This window comes from Neltuma alba, unplaced genomic scaffold (assembly GCF_004799145.2).
Source record: "Neltuma alba isolate B1F8T4 unplaced genomic scaffold, ASM479914v2 tig00006624_pilon, whole genome shotgun sequence".
NCBI classification, from domain to species: Eukaryota; Viridiplantae; Streptophyta; class Magnoliopsida; order Fabales; family Fabaceae; genus Neltuma; species Neltuma alba.
Window position 1 is genome coordinate 5,627 of NW_021634517.1, and position 24,460 is coordinate 30,086.

Here is a 24,460-nt window from a genome sequence, read left to right on the forward strand (position 1 = left end):
TTTGGATTCTCTCCACTTCTTCTCCCATCCTCTTCCCATCCACTACCCTCTTTTTCTCTTCATAACCATTGGATCAAAATTCCAATAGTTCAGATTTAACATCTTATAAAAATAATATTATTAAAAAATAAATAAATAAATTTAAACTGTTAAAATCTGGTCTAAACAGTTAACAACTGTAATAAAAAAAAGTTGAAAAAAATTTGCTCTGTCATAACAGTCTGTAGATATAAGCTGTTTAAATTAAATTTTAATGGTTTAAACTTATTTATCTATTTTTATAATTATATTTATTTTTATAAAATGTTGTAAAATATTAAATCTGGACCATTGAAGTTTTGATCTAATGGTTGTGAAGGGCCAAAAAGAGGGTAGTGGAGGGGAAGAGGATGGGAGAAGTAGTGGAGAGAATCCAAATCCGCCAAACCACTGATCTCTTATTCCTCTGTATTTACTAGTAGAGGCCGAAGTACTGTCACAAGAGACAGTGATGCTTCTGCACTAATAGACAAGTAATCATACAACAGCACAGTTATCCTATATCATAGAACACATAAAAAAATGTCGGATTTGAATCAGCGTAGGAAGATAAAACATGAAATGCCAAAATAAGAGAGATGTAAGAACAGGTGCGTGAGAGCCACCACGCTCAAGTTAAAATTTGTCCATACTCCATTTATGGTCTCGCGAGAGAGTCATGTACTCACATGAGAGGGTCCAAATCCACAAATGAATGTCGGGGCAATGAGCATTACAGAGTCGAGGCCAGTTCAGGCATTTGATCCAACTGTTCTATGGCTAGAACTGATTAGATTTTAACAGACCCAGGGAATAGTTTGTGTCTGAATTTATAGCTTGAACTTTCAAGTTGCCAAAGTCCACTTTCTTCCTTGAATATGATTCAAGTTTATAAATTTGATATTTTTTCGACATTTAGGATGATTTTTAATTTAAAAATACATGTTTTTAAGAATCATTTTACCTTTTCAGTAGTTTAATCAAAGACCCAGTAACTAGACGATTGAACAGAAGGATTAAGACCACGTGGAGTCAATAGCCGATCCATTTCTGATAGATATGGAAAGAGTCGTTCAAGTTAAAATCCAAGTCCTTCCCTAACATTGGTAAGGAATTTTTTTTTTTTTTTCATTGCATTATATCCATAATCTCTCTTCCCCTGCGTTGATCTGCAGGGTACATCATCTTAGCGTGTAAGTCAATATTGAAAGTTATTTTGACCTCCAGTGCATTTAACTCTATTCATTCTACCCCTTGAAAACATGGCCCGCTTCTATGGCAATAACTAGGAGTTGCCTTTAAAGGACATCAGAGTGATAAGTGAGTCCTAAGAGATATCTATAAAGACCATGCACAAATACAGTGTACCCTGTTATCTTCTTCCCCTAACAAGGCAGACCATTGAACATTATAACGTAAGACAGAAGAACTACATGTTGTTCTGAAGTATGCGTTCGCAAGATACTCGTAGTTGTTCTGAAGCTAAATTTATTCCGAAGCCAATTTCCAGACACGAATACAGCCATCTTCTCCAGAACTGACCACGCTATCATTATCAATAAAAGCCAACCCGTAGACTCCACCTAAATGAGCTCCTTTTATGGTTCTGCGGCTTGATGCTGGCTTTCCAATTTCATAGATGATGACGCACGTATCAAGTGACCCAGTAGCTATGAGGGTGTTATCAGGTGACCAAGCTAGGCAGTTAATACGTGCAGAGTGAAATAACATGTTATTGAGCTTCACCTGCAAGGGATAACTTTGAAAGTCAAATGAAAGCTCAAGGAAAGGACTGATCTCCTTGTCAATCTAGCAATTTCAAAATATCTGTTATTAAGAACTTGGAATGAGAATTTTATTGTACACTTGGTGGAATCTGGCACATCTTAACCAAACCTTTTGCATGGGCTCGCCATACCCACTCTGTATAAGGATAATGTCTCTACTAATACCTAACTTTTTCAGGTAACTTCATCATAACAGTACTCTAAATCTGAAAATTTAACTTTATCATATTTCTTATTTCAAAAAGAAAACGTGGTATGAGAAAATGCAAGCATCCCACTTAAATTGCTTAAAATAGATGTAACTAATGCTTGGGGCTCAAATTACCTCTTTAGAATCACGGTCCCAAACAACAGCTTCACGATTCAAGTCAGCTGAAGCAAACATGGTAACATTTGGAGAATATCTTATCACACTGATAGCACCACGGTGCTTTTCAAGGACTTTCTCTTCTGTAAGTGTATTTCCTGAGACAGAATATACGTGCAACTTGCCATCTTGCCCACCTACAATTGCTTCACTTCCATCAGGTGAAATTGCAGATGCAGTCACAGTGAAGTCTAGGTTATGAGCTGCGACAATTTCTAAACCGTTAAGCAAAAAAATCCCAGATTCAATTGCTACCAAAGAGAGTTTAGGAGAATTAAGGGCAAGGCTCAAGTCCTTTGGCTGATTTCCAACATCAATTTGCTCAGGAGCTCCGAAATCAACCCCATGCAAAGGAACCCTCCATACCTTCATTTCAAAAATTGCACATTAAAGTGCTTTAAAATTAAGGGAAACTATTACCATAACTTGAAACAAGACAAGCTCCGTTTTTCTGATACTTAAAAAGAAGCAACAGGCACATTTACATTGACTGTTGATATGTTACAGGTTTTGAAAGTCCAAATAAAAAAAGCATAAACCCCTTAAATTTTCTCAGTCACCTACTTACCTTGTTGTCAAATCCAGCTGTAATGACTTCTTCTTCACCGGCTGCTAACAATTTAATTAATCCGAATTGTTTACTATCTAATTTCCCACAACAACCAATGCCTGCAATCCATTTTAAGATCACTCCATCATAGCTACATGACAACAGAATCTTTTCAGTTCTGTTGAGTATGGTCAAAACAGCAACGTTCTTCATATGGCCAGATAATGATATCGGACTTTTATCTAAATCTGTTGCCGAATATAAATTAATCATGCCACCAAGGGAGACAGTAAGAAGATGATTATTCTGCCAGAGACAACCAACAAGCATATCCTCCACCCCACCAGATTCTGAACTCGATAAAGTCCTATTTAAACTTCCACTTCCGTCCTCGAGAATATCCCAGATCTTTGCAGATTTATCAGCCGACACGGTAAGCACCTGCAATTGATGCAGACGGGATTGAAACCATCCAAAAACACTAGTGAAGAAAGGATCAAAACATATTCTGCCGTGCAAGAAAAACGAGTAATTTCTTCCTAAAAAATTACAATTCAAACAGATGAATTCATTTGTGATGGCTGTAATTAAGTCAGTATAGTGAATGTGGTGAAGCTCTTCAAAATGCTTAACACACCGGCTTAATTTTTGATCATGCATGTAGGTTATTTTAATGAACTCATTTGTGAATCATATATAAGCTATTATAAGTTTCTATTCTTCTTGCTTCCAATTTATTTTAAGATACATGCAGGTTATTACCTGTTTACTGTCAGGACTCCAGCTTACAGCATATATGCTGCCCTTGTGGCCACCCTCTGCAGACAACTCGCCAAGTTTATCCCCAGTCTTCCCATCATATATGATACCCTTTCTATCTGAGCTCACAGTTATGAATTTGGTCCCATCAGGGGAAAATCTAACACAATTCACAAAATTTGAATGGTCCCTGCAGATCAACATCACCTTCCATTATCAATTCCTAAAATGTTACCACAAGCGTGCGCATTTCTATCAACTTAAACTGACTGGTTTGAATGATTGGGGCCAGGTAAAAGACACACTTAGTCATATATGAGTTTTTTTAGCAAACAGATAAACCTACCTATCATTCAGTGACATTCAGGCTATTCAACTTTAAACCGTATCCTTTACAGCTCAATGATCAATTTAATTTGTCGAACGTTTAGTTTGAACATTGTATTTATATCCACATAAAGCTTATGATAACCAGATGCAAACTCTAGCTACAAGAGCAAGATCATTTGTTCAACATAGTCAAAACAGCACCTCTTCTTGAATCATTCCAAGAGGAAGGTTAAACTGTCTGTGTTGCCAACAGAAATGCAACAACAAGAACTGGGGAGAAACAAAGCGAAAGAAAGATATATCAGACAGAAATTCGGGGCCTTATCAATCCTCCCCACTTACCTCAAGTGAAAACTTAATTGATTGCCAGCTCTTTAGAACCCTTACCGGCTGTTATATGAAGGCTTATTACTTTTACTATAATATCTAACATACCATCTCCTGTTGCTCTGTTGGACATGGATGTGTGTTTCAGAAGAAAATTTTAATCTCACACTGCCCCCGGCAGTCTGTTTTGATTATATTTTATTTTGATTATATTTTAATTTAAATTAATTCCAATGTAATTACCAGATTTTCATATGCAGCCCCCAATTCATTACTAGACGAAATCCAATCATATATAACAATAATAATTACCTGATGGACATGTTGAACTTGAATGGAGGACCATCATAAAAATTAACCAAAAAGTCTTCTCCACATGTGACAATGCGAAAAGGCCTTGTCGGTTTGAATGCACAGCTTAAAACTCGCCGTGAATGACCATCAAAATCCCCCACAGTACTGCCTGAATCCCACCTAAGCACAAAATGAAAGATCCGAAATGGAATAAATAAGGCACCGAGGAGAAAAATGAACGTGTAGTGGCACATGGATTCAATTCTAGAAGGGATGAAGCTTACAATATGTTCAACCAAATTTTTAAACGCAGACCTTGCATAAGTATGAGACCGGACAAGTGAGGGAACTAAATGGACTCCAAATCCATACAACCAAACAAATATATGTCAAATCAAAGTTCGGAATCATGTAGGTTTATAGGAAATAAGGATTCAAAACTTTAAAATGGCAGTCTTTTGGCCATGACCCAAGTTAGAAAATATGCGTAAACTTCGATGGTTGGACACAACATTAACTCCAACCCCTTGGTCATCTCTTCGATGCGGCACTATTTAGAGTGGCCCCATGTATCACAAAACTCGAAACGAGCTGTTGCAGTTCCCATGACTTTTATAATTTATATTGACACTGACCAATGTTGGTGCTACAAATTTTGCACAAAGAATGCGTTGGGGGGGGGGGGGGATGGAAATTTGAGTATTTAATTCATAACAACCTTTTATGAAGAGATGCACTACATTATTAAATACAGACATAAGCATCTTGATAATATGTATCGAGGAAAATAAGATTCTGTTTATATGATATAATATCATATATACATTACACAGGCACACCAAAAAGTATTCTCGGTTATTTCCACCTAGGCAGTCTCATTATGAATTTAATCGTCCTCCTTAGAATTGAAGATGCTATGAAATGAAGCTATCTCTTCCTTCATCTATTCTCTTTGAAGGTAATTCTTGGATTAAACTCAAATGTCAAAATTTACAACTAATAAGTGCAATTATTTCGGCTTGACCCTGGTCCGAGAGCCATTGGCCTTTATCCCTGAGAATCAAGTTACTAAATCAAAAGGCATGGCTTAACAGACTGTAAACGAAGCCTCAATATAACAATGGCATAGCACGAGCAACTAAAATAATGATAATCACTTACATAAAAGCACGAACGAATGACTTCCCTTTGCCATCCCCACAAGCGACGATCCTTAAACAGTCTGCGGACCACTGAAGGTCATCTATCCGACCCGAAAGGACCCGGAACTCATTCTTAAGAACAAAATCGTTATGGGTGCCCCAGATCCGAACGGCGCCGGAGACATCCGCTGAAGCAATCCATTCACCATTGGGAGAGTACCGTGCCACAGTGACAGGGTAGCCGTGCTCGCCATAGACAGAAACCTGAAGCGGGTTATCGAGATTGCGGATCATGACGGATCGCCCAGTGCAGTATAGAACGTTGTTGGATTTCGGGTCGCCGGAAATGAGAATCCCCCGACCGCGTTCGGTGGAAGGCGCACAAGCATAGGTCTCTGAGAGGTTCGCCATTGTTGATGGTATCGGAATCGTGGATCAGGAAGGGCGTGATCATTCATGTTTACTGTTGATTAGGAACTGAGGTGGAGAAAGAGATGATGGGGTCCGATACTTGAGGAAGAAAATTTTGAACAAGTTCGCGGTTTGCGCGGTTTTTCGTTCGGGGCGATCGGCTTTATATAGTAAGGTGTTGTGGTCATTTCGCGTTATTTATCCTCGTTACTAATACTTATAGATTATTGGGAAAATCACAAATAAAAACCGTAGAATTAGAAAAATCACAAATTGAGACTCATAACAATATTAGTATGGGTTTTGATAACAATAGTATGGGTTTTGATAATAATTTTTGTGAATTGATCCCTGTGTGTAATTTTTCTAATTCCACGATCTTTATCTGTGATTTTCCTTAGATTATTTATTCCTCTTCCAATCCTTAATATAAGACCCATTTAACTAATTTGATTATATTAAGGAAGTTAGGTAAGTTAGTTAATTATAAGAAATGTGACACATTTTTAAAATAACATAATTATCTTTCTTAATACCTCCTCTTCTTCTTTTATTTGATTATGGTTGAAAGAGTATCCTTAGGGATAATTTAGAGAAAATTAATAAATATGATAAATGAATCTTATACTTAGGACCAAAACTAACTCAACAATTGGGTCTTATATTAATGACCGGAGGAGTAGTAGTTTTTTTTTTCATTTGTTCCAAAAATTTAACTTTAACCCTACTTTTTTTGTCATGGACTATTCACTTAATATAAGTCGATTGGGCACTACGGATAAAATAATACTCTTCTGATTTTTAATCCTTAATATAAGATCTAATTAACTAATTTGAATAAATTAAGAATTTCAGTTAATTTAGTTAATATGATGTGTTTTTTCTAAAACACTTTAAACATCTTTTTTAATTTTGTCCCCACTCCTATTTTATTATTTTTGAGAGAATATCAATAGGATTAATTTGAAAAAAATTGATAAACATGCGAAATAGATCTTACATATAGAACCAATATCAACTCTTTAATTAGGTCTTACATTAAAAATAAGAGGAATAATATAAAATATAACTATAAATAATGAAGAGGGCCGTTTATTTTTAAGGCTAAGATAAGTACAATATTTTTTTCAATTATTTTTAATCTTATTTTATTTTAATTTGATCCTTAAAAAGTTAAAATACATAAGCAATTCTTTTAATTATATTTTTTTTAATTTGGATGAATAATTGTATACAACTATTTTTCTGAGTTCTATTTTTCAGTTTTAAATATGAACTCTGAAGTATTAATTTACATGTTTTTTCAAAAAATGTAGAGTAAATAACAAGGACATCAACATAGAGACTAAGTAATAAAAAACATGCACACATACTACATATGGCCGCAAAATAAACATGCCTAAGCTATAGCAACGTTAGGCTCATTCGAATCACAATTTGATAATTTCAAGGATATTGATCAGACATGACCAGCAAAAATAAATCTAAAAATGAGACGCAGCCATCATCAAATATATTAAGTAAAATTACAATCAACCCCCAATTTTTTTATAATAATAGTAATATGTTTTGATAGGAAGAAAAGAGCAATGAAATTTGAGAACAGTAGAAATCTGGGTTCTATTATTTTTCAAAAAAAAAAAAAAAGGTTAACTACCATATTCTAGTTAATGTTAAGAGAACGTAACCAATATATGCAGAATGGATTAAGCATTGAATAGGAACAAAATGTGAAAACATGGATTGTTTTATTAAACATCAAGTTGACGAAATATATATGTCCAGATCAACTGGAACCAAAAACATTGTATTCAGGCGATGTTGTACTCACCATAAAGGGGGAAACTTTTGATAGAATTTAACTCCCCGAGGACATCAATTGCACTCATTCTTTCATGAGGTGATTCCAGTGAACATGTGAGTCCGACCTTAAATAAAGAACGCAAGCATTTCTCAACACTGGGATGGATTTGCATCATGTTCTTCGATGAGTCTCTTGAAGTTCCCACTATATGTTCTGATTGTCGTGGAAGAATGCTTGGGCTCACAACTTCTAAAAGCTTGCCTGGAAATACAACTTTCACATATGTTTGAAGATGATGACCATCTTCAAACATATCTTCATTGGGTCTTCTTTTAGTTAACATCTCTAAGACGAGAATCCCGAAGCTATACATGTCACCTTGTATTGATGTCTTGGAACCGATTCCATATTCTGAAATATTGTAAGCATATTAATTCTCTTATAAACGATCATTACAAAAATGGAAACAATGTGTTTGAAAGCATAATAAATTTGGAGGATCTTGTAGTGAAAAAAAATCAAAAGATACCTGGAGGTACATAGCCAATGGTTCCCTTTATACCAATCGTGTTGCTTTGTTCATTAGAAATGACTTCACCAGGTGGGATTAGTCTTGCCAATCCAAAATCACTCAAATGAGCAACCATGTTGATATCAAGAAGGACATTGCTTGGCTTCAAATCACAGTGAATTAGAGGATGCCCATACTCATAGTGAAGATAGTAGACACAATATCAATGAGGATATTTATTATTTGATCAAGAAGCAAAACTCTTGCATCATCTGATTTTTCTGTATTGGAGTGCAACCAATTTTCTAAGCTTCCATTCACCATATACTCATAAACTAGAGCCTTGAATTCATAGCCCTCGTAATCTATGCTAGAGCAAACTGTTATTATTTTACCAAATTTCGATGCTTTGCATTTCTAAGTGCATTACATTCAGCAATAAAACTCTTGTGAGCTCCTTTTATTTGAAGGTCAATAACCTTTATCGCAACAACCTCTTAAGACTCAAGACTTCCCTTATATACCGAGCCAAAACTTCCAGATCCTATCAAGTTTTTGACAGAGAATCCATTTGTAGCATTGTCCAAACTTTGATATGATACTTTGGAAATCATGTCAATTGTTGGTGAACTCAAAGAAGATTTCTTGCTTCTTCTCCTCCAATGATAAATAGCAACAATAGATGCCAGAAGAAGAAAAGCAATCACACAACATATTGATATGATCAACTTGAAGTTTTGATGTTTTCTTTGTCCATTAGATTGATAGGGCATGGTGGCAGCTCCAACTGTGATATGCCTCCACAAAGCTTGTTATTCCCTATAAGCGATGTTGCGCTTGCATTGCTAAAGACACCTTTTCTTGGTATCTCCCCATCAAGCATGTTGAAAGAAATATTTAGGTACTCCAAAGCAATATCTTGCAGGTCTTTTAGAATTGATCCAAACAAGTTATTTTGTGACAAGTCTAGACATCTCAAACCTTTCAATGAAGCCAAAGATAAGGGGATGTCTTCTTGAAAGAAGTTCCCTTGCAAACAGAGATACTCTAAGCTTTGACAATCTCCAATGGTTTGAGGAATATTTCCAGTTAAATGATTATGAGAGACATCCAATTTATCAATCTTTGTTAACTTTCCCACCTCATTAGGAAGATGGCCAATAAATGAGTTACGTGACAAGTTAAGTAAGATTGATAAATATGGAAGACCCATCACGTGGACTATTGCCCCACGAAAATTGTTTTGTGACAGATCAAGATATACTAAGCTTTCACAATTCCTTATACTTGGAGGAACCTGTCCTTCTAACATGTTATTTGACAAATCTAGGTGAAATAACCGAGTGAGGTTACCTATGAAACGAATAATTTTTCCAGACAATTTGTTTGCCGATAAAGATAAGAATTCCATGCTTTGAAGCTTCCCAAGAGTTGTCGGGATGATCTCAGCTAAGTGATTATTGTCCATACTCAGTGATCTCAAGCTAAGGAGATTTCCAAGTGCTTCAGGAATTTGGCCATAGAATTGATTATCTTGAAGATAGATTGATGTGAGGTGGGTGGACCAATTGCACATGCAGTTTGGTAAATGACCTCCGAAATTATTGAAAGTCAAAACTAGTTCGTTCAATTCACTACAATTCATCAAGGATTCAAAGAACTCTAAGTCTTTAGTAGTGGAGTTGCTTCCAAGATTATTGGAAAACAATTCTAGATAAGAAAGTTTATGCAACTTTCCTAGATTTGGAACTGGTCCGGTGAAATGATTTTTTGGTATTGTAATACCTGAAAGCATAGAAGCATTTACTATGGACACTGGGATAGGACCTGTGAATTGATTTCCTCCAAGTCCCAGGACTTGTAGATTAGGAAGGTTCAAGAACATATTGGACGGGAGAGAGCTATTGAAGTGATTTAGTGCAAGGTCCATGACAATGAGAGATGACAAATTGTAAAGAGCAAAAGGAATTGCACCTGAAAGTTTGTTGAAAGATACCGCAAATACTGTCAAAATTTTCAACCAGCCTATTTCTTCAGGTATACTCCCCTCCAAGTTATTATGACTCAAAGAAAGAATCCTGAGAGAAGTAAGATTCCACAACGAAGTTGGGATTTCTCCAGTGAAATTGTTAAGAGGTAGAAACAAACCTTCAAGCTTATGGAGAGAGCCAATCTCCATTGGTATTTTTCCAACGAGATGATTCCCTCCAAAAGCCAAGAGCTTGAGGTTAGAGCAACTTGTGATGTTGATCGGAAATTCTCCCGTCAACGTATTATTTTGGACAAGAAGCTTCTGTAATCTGAACAAACGACCGAAATCTTGTGGAATTTCTCCGTGGAAATTACTGTTGTCAAGAACGATGACTCTTAGGAAGGAGAGATTGGCAATGAAAGGTGATATTGGCCCAGACAATATAATTTATATCCGTTTAAAGCCAACCGAGTAACTCTATCATGTTTGTGACCACAAGAGATTCCATGCCAGTTGCAGAACTGTGTTGAAGCATTCCAAGAGTCCAGGATGTGATATGGATCACTGGATATTGATTCCTTGAATTTGATTAAAGACAAGTGATCCCTTTCGTTGCCCAATGATGATGAAACAGATTTACAAGATTGAAACATCAGAGTAAACGAAGCAAGCAAGTGAAGGGACATGGTTGAGAAAGAGGAGGCTAGCTCGGGAGCTCTTTGTATGGAGAAGCACACTTGTGCTGATCTGTGATTAGTTGGAGGACATAAACAAGTAGAGGTAAGTGGATGGTGTGGATTTGGTGAGCACATGTGGCTTGAGAGACAACCATATATAATGTCTTTGAATTCTGATCTAAGAAATTTAAATAGCAAGGGGAAAAAAAAAACAAAATCTCTGCCTTATCGTATACTTCCTTACAAATAATATGATAATTTTAAAAAATAACTACATTAGACCTAAAAAATAATAACATAAGTAAACAAATTTTGAGCAAAAAATAATATAAGTAATTAGGATTATGCGTATTTTTCTTCAGTAAAAATTATATTGAGAAGGTTATTATGTTTTCATTTTAAATACATTCTTCATCATATGTTATTTCAATGATATGATAAAATTTTAATCATCTTTTTTTTTGTACTTGTGAGAAAATCTTTTAAATTAATTTTAATTTGTTATAGTTGCTGAATTGATGACTCACACGATTTTCATGAATATTAATCATCCTCTAATAACTTCCTTTCCGGAAATCGTTCAATTTTTTTTATTTAAAATTCTGAAAATTTAAAAATACTTAATTTCGAATTATTTTTTTGCTAAATAATTACATGCATGGGAGGAATTATAAAAGTCTTGGTCAAGAACACAAGCTGGAATAGTAGTTATTGCACATGTACAAGTATATAGCACGCAAAACATATGTTCCTCTCGCTGTCTTATGGAAGATTATTCGAATAATCCCAATGGATCTTTTTTATTGAACAAGTGAGTGTAAGAAACATATTGCACGCAATATTGCTATATATGGACAATAATGATCTCCAAGTCATACTACCCTTAAATGAATGGTGATATTTTATATTTTCTTGACCTCATACTGAAGGGATGTGCTTAAAAAGATAATTAAGCTTGGAGAGAGAAATGACTTCTTCAAGCAGACAAACTTGAATAAAATTCTATGCAAATGGACGTGCTACAGTTAACAATTTGACGGGGGTTGTGAGATTGTGAGTTCGACTTTTCTTAGGTATGATGATGTTTGTGTAAGTTTGACCTCTTTGCACATACTTAAATAGATAAGCATGGAACGAAATTAAAAGTCTTCCTTAAGTAGGCAAACCTGAATAAAAATCCATGCGCATAAGCGTACTATAGTTAAAAAATTGCTGGGGCCTTCCAGTCCAATAGCACTAGTCTCTTTTAAGTATTTTTTTAATATAAGGTTGCGAGTTCGATCTCTTTATATATATATATATATATATATATGATATGTGTGTGAGTTCGACCTCACAATAGATACTTAACTGGTTAAGTATGAAAAGAAATGTCTTTCTCAATCAGAATAACTTCAATAAAAATCTATGCACATAGACGTGCCATGGTTAATAAATTGGTAGGACTTTCAAGTCTAATAATACTAAGCATCTCTTTCAAGTATTTTTCAAGTGTCAAGTTGCAAGCTCGGCGTCTCTATAAATATGATGTGTGTGAGAGTTCGACCTCTCAGTAGATGCTTAAATAGTTAAGCATGGAAAGAAATATGTCTTCCTCAAGCAAAATAACTTGAATATAAAAATCTATACCAAGCATCTCTTTCACGTATTGTTAAGTGTGAAGTTACCGGTTCGATCTCTTTGTAGATACTTTAATAGATAAGCATGGAAAAAAAAATATTATCTCACAGTCCTAATTATAAAACCTCATTTATAAACTATAAATAAGGTCTTATAATTAGGATTGGAGGTGGTATCTTCTTAAGCAGAGTAACTTGAGTAAAAATCTAGGGAAAATGACAGATAAAGAAGCTCCAAAATGTGAAATGCCAATTTGGGAAACTAAGGAAATGTAATTACCCATAGGGAAGTCCTTCCCAAATTGGGATTTTAAAATTCAGTGAAATGACAAAAATGCCCTTTGTTTTTTTTTTTTTTAAAAAAAACCCAGCCCCTCACCGGTGGCCGGCGACCGGCGACCACCGCCGGCGACTGGCCTCCGGTGGCCGCCGACCGCCTCCGGCCACCGGCGCCGGCCACCGGTGTGGTGGCTGCCAGTGAAGGATTTTTGTGACAAGATTTTTTTTTTTTGGGAATAGGATAATATTGGTTCAAAGTGGCGGGGGTGGGATTTGATCCCACAACCCCTTGGCCACTTGGACCAACAAAAGGATGGCCATTGGGCCATCAAAGATTTCTTAACCTTATAATGCAAACAAAAATATAAGTTAACTCTTTTACTGTGATTCCAGCTCGTGACAACAATTTATCTGAGGATGACAAGTCTTAATTGAGAAATAACAAGTCTAAATTTGATATTAACAAAGCAACTTTTCCTTATACATAACATAGCAGCATGTGCATTAATTAAAAATGATCATAATTTATTTAAAAATGACACGTCTTTACTATAAAATGACAAGTCTAAAATTGATATTAACAAGGCAACTTTTCCTTATACATAACAAGAAATAGCATCTACGTTAATTAAAAATGACCATAATTTATTTGAAAAAAACACGTCTTTACTGGAAAATGACAAGTCTAAATTTGATATTAACAAAGCAACTTTTCCTTATACATAACAAGAAATTATTGTTGTTATTTTTAAAATGATCATAATTTATTTAAAAATGACACGTCTTTGTTGAAAAATAACAACAATTTATTCGGTATTTCTTGTTATGTATAAGGAAAAGTTGCTTTGTTAATATCAAATTTAGACTTGTTATTTCTCAATTAAGACTTGTCATCCTCAGATAAATTGTTGTCACGAGCTGGAATCACAGTAAAAGAGTTAACTTATATTTTTGTTTGCATTATAAGGTTAAGAAATCTTTGATGGCCCAATGGCCATCCTTTTGTTGGTCCAAGTGGCCAAGGGGTTGTGGGATCAAATCCCACCCCCGCCACTTTGAACCAATATTATCCTATTCCAAAAAAAAAAAAATCTTGTCACAAAAATCCTTCACCGGCAGCCACCACACCGGTGGCCGGAGGCGGTCGGCGGCCGCCGGAGGCCAGTCGCCGGCGGTGGTCGCCGGTCGCCGGCCACCGGTGAGGGGCTGGGTTTTTAAAAAAAAAAAAAAGAACAAAGGGCATTTTTGTCATTTCACTGAATTTCAAAATCCCAATTTGGGAAGGACTTCCCTATGGGTAATTACATTTCCTTAGCTTCCCAAATTGGCATTTCACATTTTGGAGCTTCTTTATCTGTCATTTTCCCAAAAATCTATGCACATAGACGTGCTATAGTTAACAAATTGACGCGGCTTTATAGTCCAATAACACTAAGCATCTTGCAATTGAGAGGATCAATGTCTTGGTCAAGAAGACGAGCTTGAATAGGATTTATTGCGCTTATGCAAATATATATAAGAGGCAGAGGATCGTTCCTCTCATTATCTTATGAAAAATTCAAAGAATCCCAATGGATCGTTTTTATTGAAAAAGTCAGTCTAAGAACCATATTGCACGTAATGTCATTATATATGGACCGCAATGATATACAAGTCACACTACCCTTACATGAATGATAATATTTTATATTTTATATTTTGTGGGTCTCATATTAAAATTATGTACTTAGGTAGATATTCCTTCCGGTCCTAAATATAAGACTCATTTTATAATGTAAATTACACTAGAAATGAGTCTTATATTTAAGACCTGAAGAATAATAAGCATGGAAAGAAATGTCTTCCTCAAGCAGGCAAATAAAAATCTATGCACAAAAATATACTTATTTGATGTGTAAGTTCCGTATGATACGTGAAAGGTGGGGTCTTGTTATCCAGAACGGAATATGAGCTTAGCGAGCATTGCCGCTGAGGAAACTTCAGAGAAGCCAAATATACATTTAATGGGATACACGTGGTGGGGTATTATTAGTCACCATACTTTTTGACAATCTTCCCCACACAAAAATCTACATTTGATGCGAAAGCCAAAGTCTTGTTTGCTTGGAAATCATCTTAAGATAATATTTGTTATATTCTTATTATTACAAATAATTTTTTGTTATAAAATAAAATGGAAAAATACATTTATATGAGAATATAATAGTTAACAGTCTTTTACTCAAATTCTGATTTTTATAATATGGAATGTTAACTTTCAGCCATTCCTTTAACAGTTAAAAAATTCTATAACTTGTTGTTCTAAATTTATATATATATGTATAAGGACTGATTTATTTAAGACAAAATTATAGGAATTGAATAGTTTCAACTTAAAATTCAAAGACTAATTCAATAATTGAAATTTTTTTCTTATTTTAAAATATCATAGGAGTTGTATGAAAAGTAGAAGAGAGGATTTTTTTTTTCTCTATATGAAATTTGAGATATGTTAATATATTCTTGTTACTATGAGTTAATAAAATTATACTTCTTATTTTTGGTTACTGTATTTAAAAATACCCTTATTTTACATTAAATAAAAAAGTTTGAAAAATTTTAGTACTTAAAAATGAATTGATTATAAAGGCCTTAAAGGAGGTAAGTGTTATGAACGGGTTTTGTTCTAAGATGGACTTGGGCTATGAGGCAAATTATGGGTAGCGGGCCACAGGCTTCAGCTGGGCTTACGGAAAATATTGGGTATAGAGAAGGCCGATAGGATAACATTATCATTATCATTCATATTAAAGACAGAGTTGAAACAAGTTTTAATCCATATAGTAGATCAAAATAATCCTAAAATGACTACACTAGCTACACATGTTTAGCCAAGAGCTACAAATACAAGGATATTTTGCAGCCATTACATAAACAAAAAAGAAGAGATGAAGAAATCAAGAAAAATGGGGAAATTAAAGAAGCTTTAAATCTCTTTCAATCTTCAAGCCCAAAGCTCCCAAGCTCTAAAACCTCCAAACCTTAGTAGAGAACTCCTCCAAATAGGTCCCCAAGTCGAAGTCTGGCCAAGAATCCCGAGTTTTCCCTTTTATATGCTCTAAATTTTAATTTATAACACAAAATGCATAGTTGTTCAAGGACAGGCACCACAACGGATTACATAGAGAGGAAAACTCTTTGGTAGGGATTTAGCCAAGCGCTGTGTTGCCTAGTACAGAATGCCTCTCCTTCTTTTTTGCTTCAAAGGTGGTAGCAGATTACTTTGGCATTGTGGCGGATTACGCGTTCTTGGCTTTCTTTAGTTGGTTCTTCCATTCTTGCTCGCTTTGTGTCTATAATCTTCTTCTGATCAACCAAAATAGGCTAAGTATTTCTCTTTGTCGTTCATCTTCCAACTCTCACTACTTCCTATACCAAGAATTTTATAAGCATTGTAGAAATAATCTCCAAATGTTAGCACAAATCAAACTTCACATTTTCAAGTCATATTTTTCGGCTTTAAGGGAATAACCTTACACACTTGGCTTTCAAATCCCACAAAAGAGTATTAAAACAAGCTAAATTGGTAAGAATTTCAAAAGGTTATCAGCGCAATAACTGGCATAAATTAAACAGTATAAAAAGGTGTTTTTCTAATAGTGATTGGACTTAAGGAGATAAGTGCGGGAGGAAAAGCCTCCCCTTTTTCTTTTTGCAATTTCTGCTATATGCTTTTTAGTGGTTTCGTGGCTTTGGGAGTTACCTTCATATTTTCTATGATTCAGAATTTTCGTGCCTACTGCTTAAAGTCGTGGAATCTTCGAAGAAGCCAAATATGTATGGATATATAGATCGTTTGGTTAGATTTTAATTTCTGAAAGGGAGTTACATATAATCATGATGCAACCAACTAATTTAGATATTTAGGTAGACTTATATAATTTGAAGTAGGTTGCATTTGTAATCCCAACTATCTTATGTAAAAGACTACATTGTTCCCTTTAACTTTAGACCCCTTCAATTGTAAATTCATTACACTTCATGATCGTCTTTGATAGTGTAGTTAAGTAATTTAGTTATGAGATTAAGTTATATGTAACTAAATATGTTAGCTGGCATTAGCTGTCACACATAGTACTCTTCCTGCTCTCTGCCTTTACATGTAGTGCTCTTCTATAAATAGTGTACAAGCTCTCATTATTATAATATAATACACTATTCAGTCAAACACTTTTGTCCTATTCTCCATCCTCTCTCTCCTTCACAATACCTTTATGGTATCAGAGCTTTCAGATCCTGAGGCCATGTCAACATCGTCCGAAACCGCTTCGTCTCGTTCTCAACACAAGAAGGATGTAGTTACCTTCTCCCATCTTGTTTCGGTCAAACTGGATGAGAGCAACTTTCTGATTTGGAAAAACCAAATCACATTTGCTATCCGTGGCCATGATCTCCAATCATTCATCGACAAATCTGCCAAACCTCCATCTACAAGCAGTTCGTCCTAATCCAGCCTATCTTGACCGGGAACGGCAAGATCAGTTACTTGCTTCATGGATGTTGTGTTCCATGACTGATGCAATGCTCACTTGAGTGGTGGGCTATACGACCATGTTGTAGATTTGGGAGAAGATACACGGTCATTTTGCATCTCAAACTAGAGCAAAAGTTCGACAACTCAAGGCGCAGTTAAAGAGTACCAAGAAAGGTAGCATGACTGCAAATGAGTATCTGCTGAAAATTAAAGCAATCACAGATGCTCTTGCTGGCATTGGCCATCCAGTCAATGAATCAGACCATATAGAGATCATTTTTTATGGTCTCATTGAAGAGTATGATTCTTGGATCACTGCTGTAACTACAAGATCAGATCCGTATACTGTTGATGAAATAGAGTCTTTGCTCCTAGCTCAAGAGTTCAGAATTGAAAAGAACCAAAAGTTGGTGACAGCTGCTGTGGCAAATATTACTCATACTAAACCTCCAAACAGAGGAGGTGGCCGTTTCAGGGGAGGCAGCCATAACAATCGCGGTCGAGGACACTCCAATGGAAGTAATAACTTCTCGTCCAATAACTCCTCGGCTGGAAAGATCATAGACTCATGTCAAATTTGTGAGAAGAGAGGCCATAGTGCCAAAGAATGCTGGTATTGCTTTGATGAGTCCTTCCAAGGACTGAATCTGGATAACAAGAATTCCAAGAAAAATCATAGAGCTTATGTTGCGACGGCTGAATGTGTTGGCGATCCAGACTGGTATCTTGATTCTGGTGCAACCAGTCACGTGACCTCTGATGAGAAGAACATCATGGATAAATCAAGTGAAAAATGTGTAGATCAAATTTTTGTTGGTGATGGTAAAGGCCTTTTAGTTCATTGCACTAACTCCTCTTTGTATGTTATTCCTCACTCTCAGTATAATCTTAAACTTAAAGATATTCTCCATGTTCCTGAAATTTCTAAGAATTTACTAAGTATCCCTCGGTTATGTCTTGATAATCCAATTCTGATTGCTTTCTTTTCTAATGTTTGTGTGATCAAGGATCTGCAAACTAATTGTGTCATCTATCAACGTCATCTCAAACGGCAGCATTCAAGTCTTCATGGAGTCTCTTTGTCCATTCAACATCCTGTCTCTCAGTCTTCAACTCAACCTTCTGCTTCCGCTCAACACTTTGCCTATGTGTCTACTTCCACTGATTGTAATTCCTCTGTTTCTGCCTTGAATAAAACTGATGTGTCTTCTTTTTGCATCTGGCACAATAGACTTGGTCGTCCTTCATCTCCCGTTGTATCTCAGGTCATGAAACTCTGTAATCTTTCAACTGCTAATAAGAAATCTATGTTTGATTTTTGCAATGCTTGTTGTCTTGGTAAAGCTCATCGTTTACCTTATACTCTGTCTTCTACTCAATATTCTTGTCCTCTTGAGTTAGTTCACTCAGACATTTGGGGTCCTGCCCCTTACACATCCCTTGATGGTTTTAAGTATTATGTGCATTGTACTGATGCTTACACCCAATTTACTTGGTTCTAGCCAATGTACTTGAAATTTCAAGTATATGATATTTTTCTTGAGTTCAAAAAGATGGCTGAATTACAGCTTGGTTGCTCGATGAAAGCTTTTCAGTCTGATTCAGGTGCTGAGTATTTGAAGATAGGGCGTTTTCTTAAAAATAATGGTATTGTTCATAGACTTTGCTGCCCCTATACTTATGAACAAAATGGTCTTGCAGAAAGGAAACATAGATCAATTACTGAGACTGGCTTAACACTGTTAGCTAATGCTTCTTTACCTTTTCAATTATGGGTTGAAGCATTTTCTACTGCTGTTTATTTGTTTAATAGACTGCCCAATAAAGCTATTGGTGGAGTTTCTCCATTTCAGAAGCTGTATGGAAAGGCTCCCAGTTATGGTCATCTCAAAGCTTTTGGGTGTACCTGTTTTTCACTTACCATACCTTACAATAGACATAAAATGGATTTTCGATCTGTCACATGTATTTTTGTTGGCTACAATGTTGCTCATAAAGGATACAAGTGTTGGGATCCAAATGGTAGAACCTATATTTCAAGGGATGTTATCTTTAATGAATCTGAGTTTCCTTATCTGCGTCTGTCCTGTTGCTCTGAGTCTTCTTCAAATTCTACTTCATCTTGTTCTGTACTTCCTTCACCACCTGTCATCACTCGTGTCTCTTCTCAATGCAATGATACTACTGGTCCTATTATTGCAGAAAGTTTTGGTGCTTGTAGGTCTTTTGATGGTGACTCTAGTTATGATTCCTCACATGGAACTATGGTGTCATCTTCACCTAATAATCACACTGCATCTCAATCTTCACAAAGTCAGTCATCAACTCCAATTCCTCAAGTACCAGACAGACGTGTAGTCACTCGGTCTATGAATGGTATCTTCAAGCCTAAGGTCTATATTGCTGAAACAGAACCAACTTCTGTCACTGCTGCTCTTTCATCTTTGGTATGGAAGAAAGCCATGGATGAAGAATATGAAGCCTTGTTAAGAAATAAAACATGGTGTCTTGTTGAGTTACCTTCCAACCGACAGGCTATAAGATGCAAATGGGTATGGAAACGAAAGACAAATCTTGATGGTAGTATAGCCAAGTACAAGGCCAGGCTTGTTGCAAAAGGTTTCTATCAGAAAGAAGGATTTGACTTCAATGAGACCTTTAGTCCTGTTGTCAAACCTGTTACTATTCGGGTGGTACTGTCTATTGCTATCTCTCAGCATTGGTCCATAAGGCAAGTTGATGTTAATAATGCCTTTCTTAATAGCACACTTCATGAAGAGGTATATATGCAGCAACCCCCTGGTTATGAGCATAGGAATAAGGCACTTGTCTGTAAACTTGATAAGGCTCTGTATGGGCTAAAGCAGGCCCCACGTGCCTGGTACGAAAAGTTATCCAATGTTTTTCATACACTTGGTTTTCAAAGCAGTAAGTGTGATCAGTCTCTCGTTGTTCGAATATCTGGTTCAGAGGTTATATATGCTTTGGCTTATGTAGATGACATCATACTCACTGGTACCTCTTCTACTACCATCACAAACATTATTGCAGCCATGAATAAAGAGTTCACTCTTAAGGACTTTGGTAGTCTTAATTACTTTCTTGGAATTGAAGTGCATCGTCCTACTGATGGTTCCCTTGTTTTATCTCAAACAAAGTATGTTCGAGATATTTTGACTAAGGCTAGTTTGTCAAAAGCAAAAGGGGTAGCTACTCCTATGGTTTCTAGCATGAAACTCTATAAAGAAGGCTCTACTCCTTTTGATAAACCTGAATTATACAGATCTATTGTTGGTGCTTTACAATATGCTACAATTACACGACCAGAAATTAGCTTTTCAGTCAACAAAGTGTGTCAATTTATGTAGTCTCCACTTAGGGATCATTGGGTAGCTGTCAAGAAAATCCTCAGGTATCTTGCTGGAACTATTCATCATGGTCTGCGTCTATCTCCTTCTGCTACTCGATCTGTTATTGCCTACTGTGACTCTGACTGGGCTGCTGATTGTAATGACCGCAAAAGCACAAGTGGCTACTGTGTTTACCTTGGTAATAATCTGGTTTCTTGGTCTTCAAAGAAGCAGATCACTGTTGCAAGGTCCAGCATAGAAGTTGAGTATCGTTGCATGGCTTCCACTGTAGCAGAAGTTCTGTGGCTCAAGTCTTTGTTTTCTGAGTTAAAACTAAAGATCTCTGGTGTTCCTCAAATCTTGTGTGACAATCTTGGAGCTGTTCTTATTACAGCCAATCCTGTCCTGCATGCGCGTACTAAACATCTTGAGTTAGATTTGCACTTTGTTCGAGAACGAGCCATTAGGAAAGAAATATAAGTCACTCATGTTCCAGCTTCATGTCAAATAGTTGATGGGTTAACTAAACCCCTTTCAAGTTCAAGATTTATTGATTTCAAGAAGAGACTTCGAATAGACGAGTACATCAAATTGAGGGGGAATGATAGTGTAGTTAAGTAATTTAGTTATGAGATTAAGTTATATGTAACTGAATATGTTAGCTGGCATTAGCTGTCACGCATAGTACTCTTCCTGCTCTCTGCCTTTACGTGTAGTGCTCTTCTATAAATAGTGTACAAGCTCTCATTATTATAATATAATACACTATTCAGTCAAACACTTTTGTCCTAGTCTCCATCCTCTCTCTCCTTCACAATACCTTTAGTCTTTAAGGACCTGTCCTTTATAACTGATTATCACGAATTTAGAATTGAAATTTCGTAAATTAATTGAAGGGATCTGAAGTTGAAGAAGATATTTTGGTCATTTTACATTCATTACAAATTACAACTGGATCCCAAGAGGCCTGCCTATATTTTTCACAAATTGGCAAATTGCCTGTGTTTACGCAATTTTTCCTTGCTTATAATTCAATGGACCTCAAATTTGAACAAATCATAATTGATTATATATTTTGTATTTTGTGGATCTCATTTCGAAAGTGTGTGCGGGCGCGTAACATTAAAGTATCTTTATCTCATTGACTGTGAAGTCACCTTTCGTAGTTACTTATACATGACGTTAACAGTTCATGTCCGTTTGAAATTTTTACTACCTCTCATTTTTAATATAAAAATTATATAACTCATTTGTAAAAATTAAATAAATAAATTAAGTTGGTTATTTATAATAAATAGATCTTGTCTTTTTCAAAATATCCATATGAAAAATGTACATTGAAATTACCCTTTCATTAAAACTCCTTAACATGTGCAATTAATGTAAGGATTATTTCGGAGCAAAATGGATAAATATTAAAGACGAAATATATTAAAATTTTATATTTAGGACTAAATTAAATATCAAATTAACTTTTATATTAAGAATTAGACATAGTAAATTATTTTTTATGTTTGCTAATTTCCTTACTAAATTTATTCATCTGACTCTCAGTTCACTGGAGGTGGAATGCGTGTTCTCCATAGTTTCCGGAATGATATACAGGATACTACTGCCTCTTATTGGATAACTAATTTGCGGAATAAATGCTGCCTTCCTTAAAATATCATGATTAATCCTGCGCATTCAAACTACCCATTGGTGGAAATTAATTTCTTAACATGTGAAATCATCGTAGCGATTACTTGGGCAAAATATAGATAAATATGAGAGACAAAATGAATTGAGATCTTATATTTAGAACTAAGTTAAATCTCTAACTACTTTTTATATTAAGCAGTAGAGGTAGTAATTTATTTCATACACGAAGAGACTAAGCATGTAGTACTCGGCAAGTGCAGAACAGTTTATTAATACCGAAATGAGACACATGACAAACATCACGTAACACAGACACAACACACAAATTATTAAAGGCAGATAGATACATAACACAACACACAGCAGCTATAGAACACCTCAAGGCCTGGGGCGGGGGCATAAGTTGACATTGGCATAGAGATGTTTAGGCCATTCGTCTAGAGCCAGCCACTGGTTCACCGGGAACGACACCTTGGAAGTTTGGCCGCCGGCTCCAACCATGGTGATTTCAACATAATCCAAGTACCACCCTGGCTTGTTCCCTTCGCCGTTGGAGATGACGGACATGGCACAAGCACGGAGGCAAGGGCTCCGGCCACTGAACACGTCGAGGTTGCCCCGCTCGAAGTAGTCGTGACCGGGTCCCATGACACCCCACCTTTCGAGGTTGTCGACGGTAAAGCTAAAGCCAGAAGCGACTTTAACTTGAGGGTCATCTTGGAGTCGGTTCCTGCATCTTTGCGATCTCCTGTCTTAACTCTCACAACGTATGTGCACTGCTCCTGCATGCATACGAACACACACACACACACATATATATATATATATAAAGATTGAAACTAATAATGGATGGATCGACACATACATAGATGAGAGCAATTGATTAATTACTTACAGATGTAGCCAATATTGCTGCGAAGCTGATGAGTGAGAGAAAGAGAAGAAACACAACACGAGACAATGCTATAACTCTAAGAGCCATTATTATGTTTAGTTTGTGATGCTAGTGATGATCGATGAGAGTAATGAGTGCTGAAACAACCGATACATATATATATGCGTGTTTGCGCGCACCTTTTTCGTTTACAATGGACGCCGCATATTCTGAATTCTGAGACATGTTGGTGGGATACAGATTCCGTAGTGTTATCCTCAATATTTTATATTTTGGATTATGTGACCACGCGCACATGGATTAAGATAGAATTATGCTCCCTCCGGTCTAAAGATCCTAAAATTTTATTCGGTCAGTTCTAAATGCAACACATTTTTTGTAGTGTAAATTATATTATAAAAAGGTTTTACATTTAGGATCAGAGGAGTACTTGACCTATAACTTTTTTCTAAATCATGATTTTTTATAAAAATATCTTGTTTCTTCTAAAATATATGAAATAATCCTATTTTAAAATTTAATAATTTTTATATTCATTTTGCGAAATTTTTTTTACTGCAATCTAGGACTTGCTTTTGCCATAAAATAAATGGGTTGGATATGTCGTCGTCATACAATAGTTGATTGGTATTGCAGAATACTCCGTTCAATCCTTTTTGGCGAAAATCATTTTGCAAGTACTTATAGTTTTTCTTAATTTTTAATTTGACATCTGCGTGCTTTTCTCCCTTATTTGAACACTTTAATTTGATTCTGTTAGCATCGTTAAGTTTTGTAATTTTGCTCTATTAGCATTGTCAGTTCTTATGCAAAAGCTAATTGTGCTAACAAAACAAAGATATAATGTTTAATTAGGAGAGAAAAAGATACAGGTGCCAAATTTAAAATTGAAAAAAACTATAGATTCATGCAAAATGGTTTTCCCATAGTGTTATTGTAATAATAAGGATAATAAATTTATGAAATTAAAATATATATATATATATATATGGTGATGGAATCAGGACAATTTTTATAATTATTTGTTTATAATTTATAAGTTTTTTTAAGTATAGGTTCCTTGATGGTTTTTAGGAGATATTTTAAGTTTATATACTTTTGTCTTGAGAAAAAAAAACTTGTTTCTTGTTATTTTTTCTATTACTGTCAATTTTTTAGTCAATTTCTATTTATTTTTTCTATGCTATGATTTTCTTGGCTCCAAATGCATTTAG

The 24,460-nt window shown here is 35.6% G+C and overlaps 4 protein-coding genes across 4 annotated transcripts; all 4 read right to left on the reverse strand.

Annotated features, from left to right (window-relative positions):
• Window positions 1–1,096: 1,096 nt before the first annotated feature.
• LOC114750726 (actin-interacting protein 1-2-like) lies at window positions 1,097–6,085 on the reverse strand. The gene is made up of 6 exons (XM_028939330.1): window positions 5,594–6,085; window positions 4,451–4,612; window positions 3,485–3,671; window positions 2,741–3,163; window positions 2,131–2,538; window positions 1,097–1,764 (listed from the first exon to the last, which is right to left on the reverse strand). The coding sequence occupies exons 1-6, from the start codon at window positions 5,983–5,985 to the stop codon at window positions 1,507–1,509; spliced, it is 1,830 nt and encodes a 609-aa protein (XP_028795163.1). The 5' UTR covers window positions 5,986–6,085; the 3' UTR covers window positions 1,097–1,506.
• A 1,495-nt stretch (window positions 6,086–7,580) lies between these two features.
• On the reverse strand, window positions 7,581–8,686 carry LOC114750724 (probable LRR receptor-like serine/threonine-protein kinase At3g47570). Its single transcript, XM_028939328.1, has 2 exons — window positions 8,319–8,686; window positions 7,581–8,200 (listed from the first exon to the last, which is right to left on the reverse strand). Exons 1-2 carry the CDS (start codon window positions 8,434–8,436, stop codon window positions 7,797–7,799), a joined length of 522 nt encoding a protein of 173 aa, XP_028795161.1. The 5' UTR covers window positions 8,437–8,686; the 3' UTR covers window positions 7,581–7,796.
• A 338-nt stretch (window positions 8,687–9,024) lies between these two features.
• Window positions 9,025–10,479, reverse strand: LOC114750725 (probable LRR receptor-like serine/threonine-protein kinase At3g47570). Its single transcript, XM_028939329.1, has one exon. It carries the CDS (start codon window positions 10,477–10,479, stop codon window positions 9,025–9,027), a length of 1,455 nt encoding a protein of 484 aa, XP_028795162.1.
• Window positions 10,480–22,584: 12,105 nt separating this feature from the next.
• On the reverse strand, window positions 22,585–23,379 carry LOC114750727 (uncharacterized). Its single transcript, XM_028939331.1, has 2 exons — window positions 23,247–23,379; window positions 22,585–23,133 (listed from the first exon to the last, which is right to left on the reverse strand). The coding sequence occupies exons 1-2, from the start codon at window positions 23,331–23,333 to the stop codon at window positions 22,807–22,809; spliced, it is 414 nt and encodes a 137-aa protein (XP_028795164.1). The 5' UTR covers window positions 23,334–23,379; the 3' UTR covers window positions 22,585–22,806.
• Window positions 23,380–24,460: the final 1,081 nt, after the last annotated feature.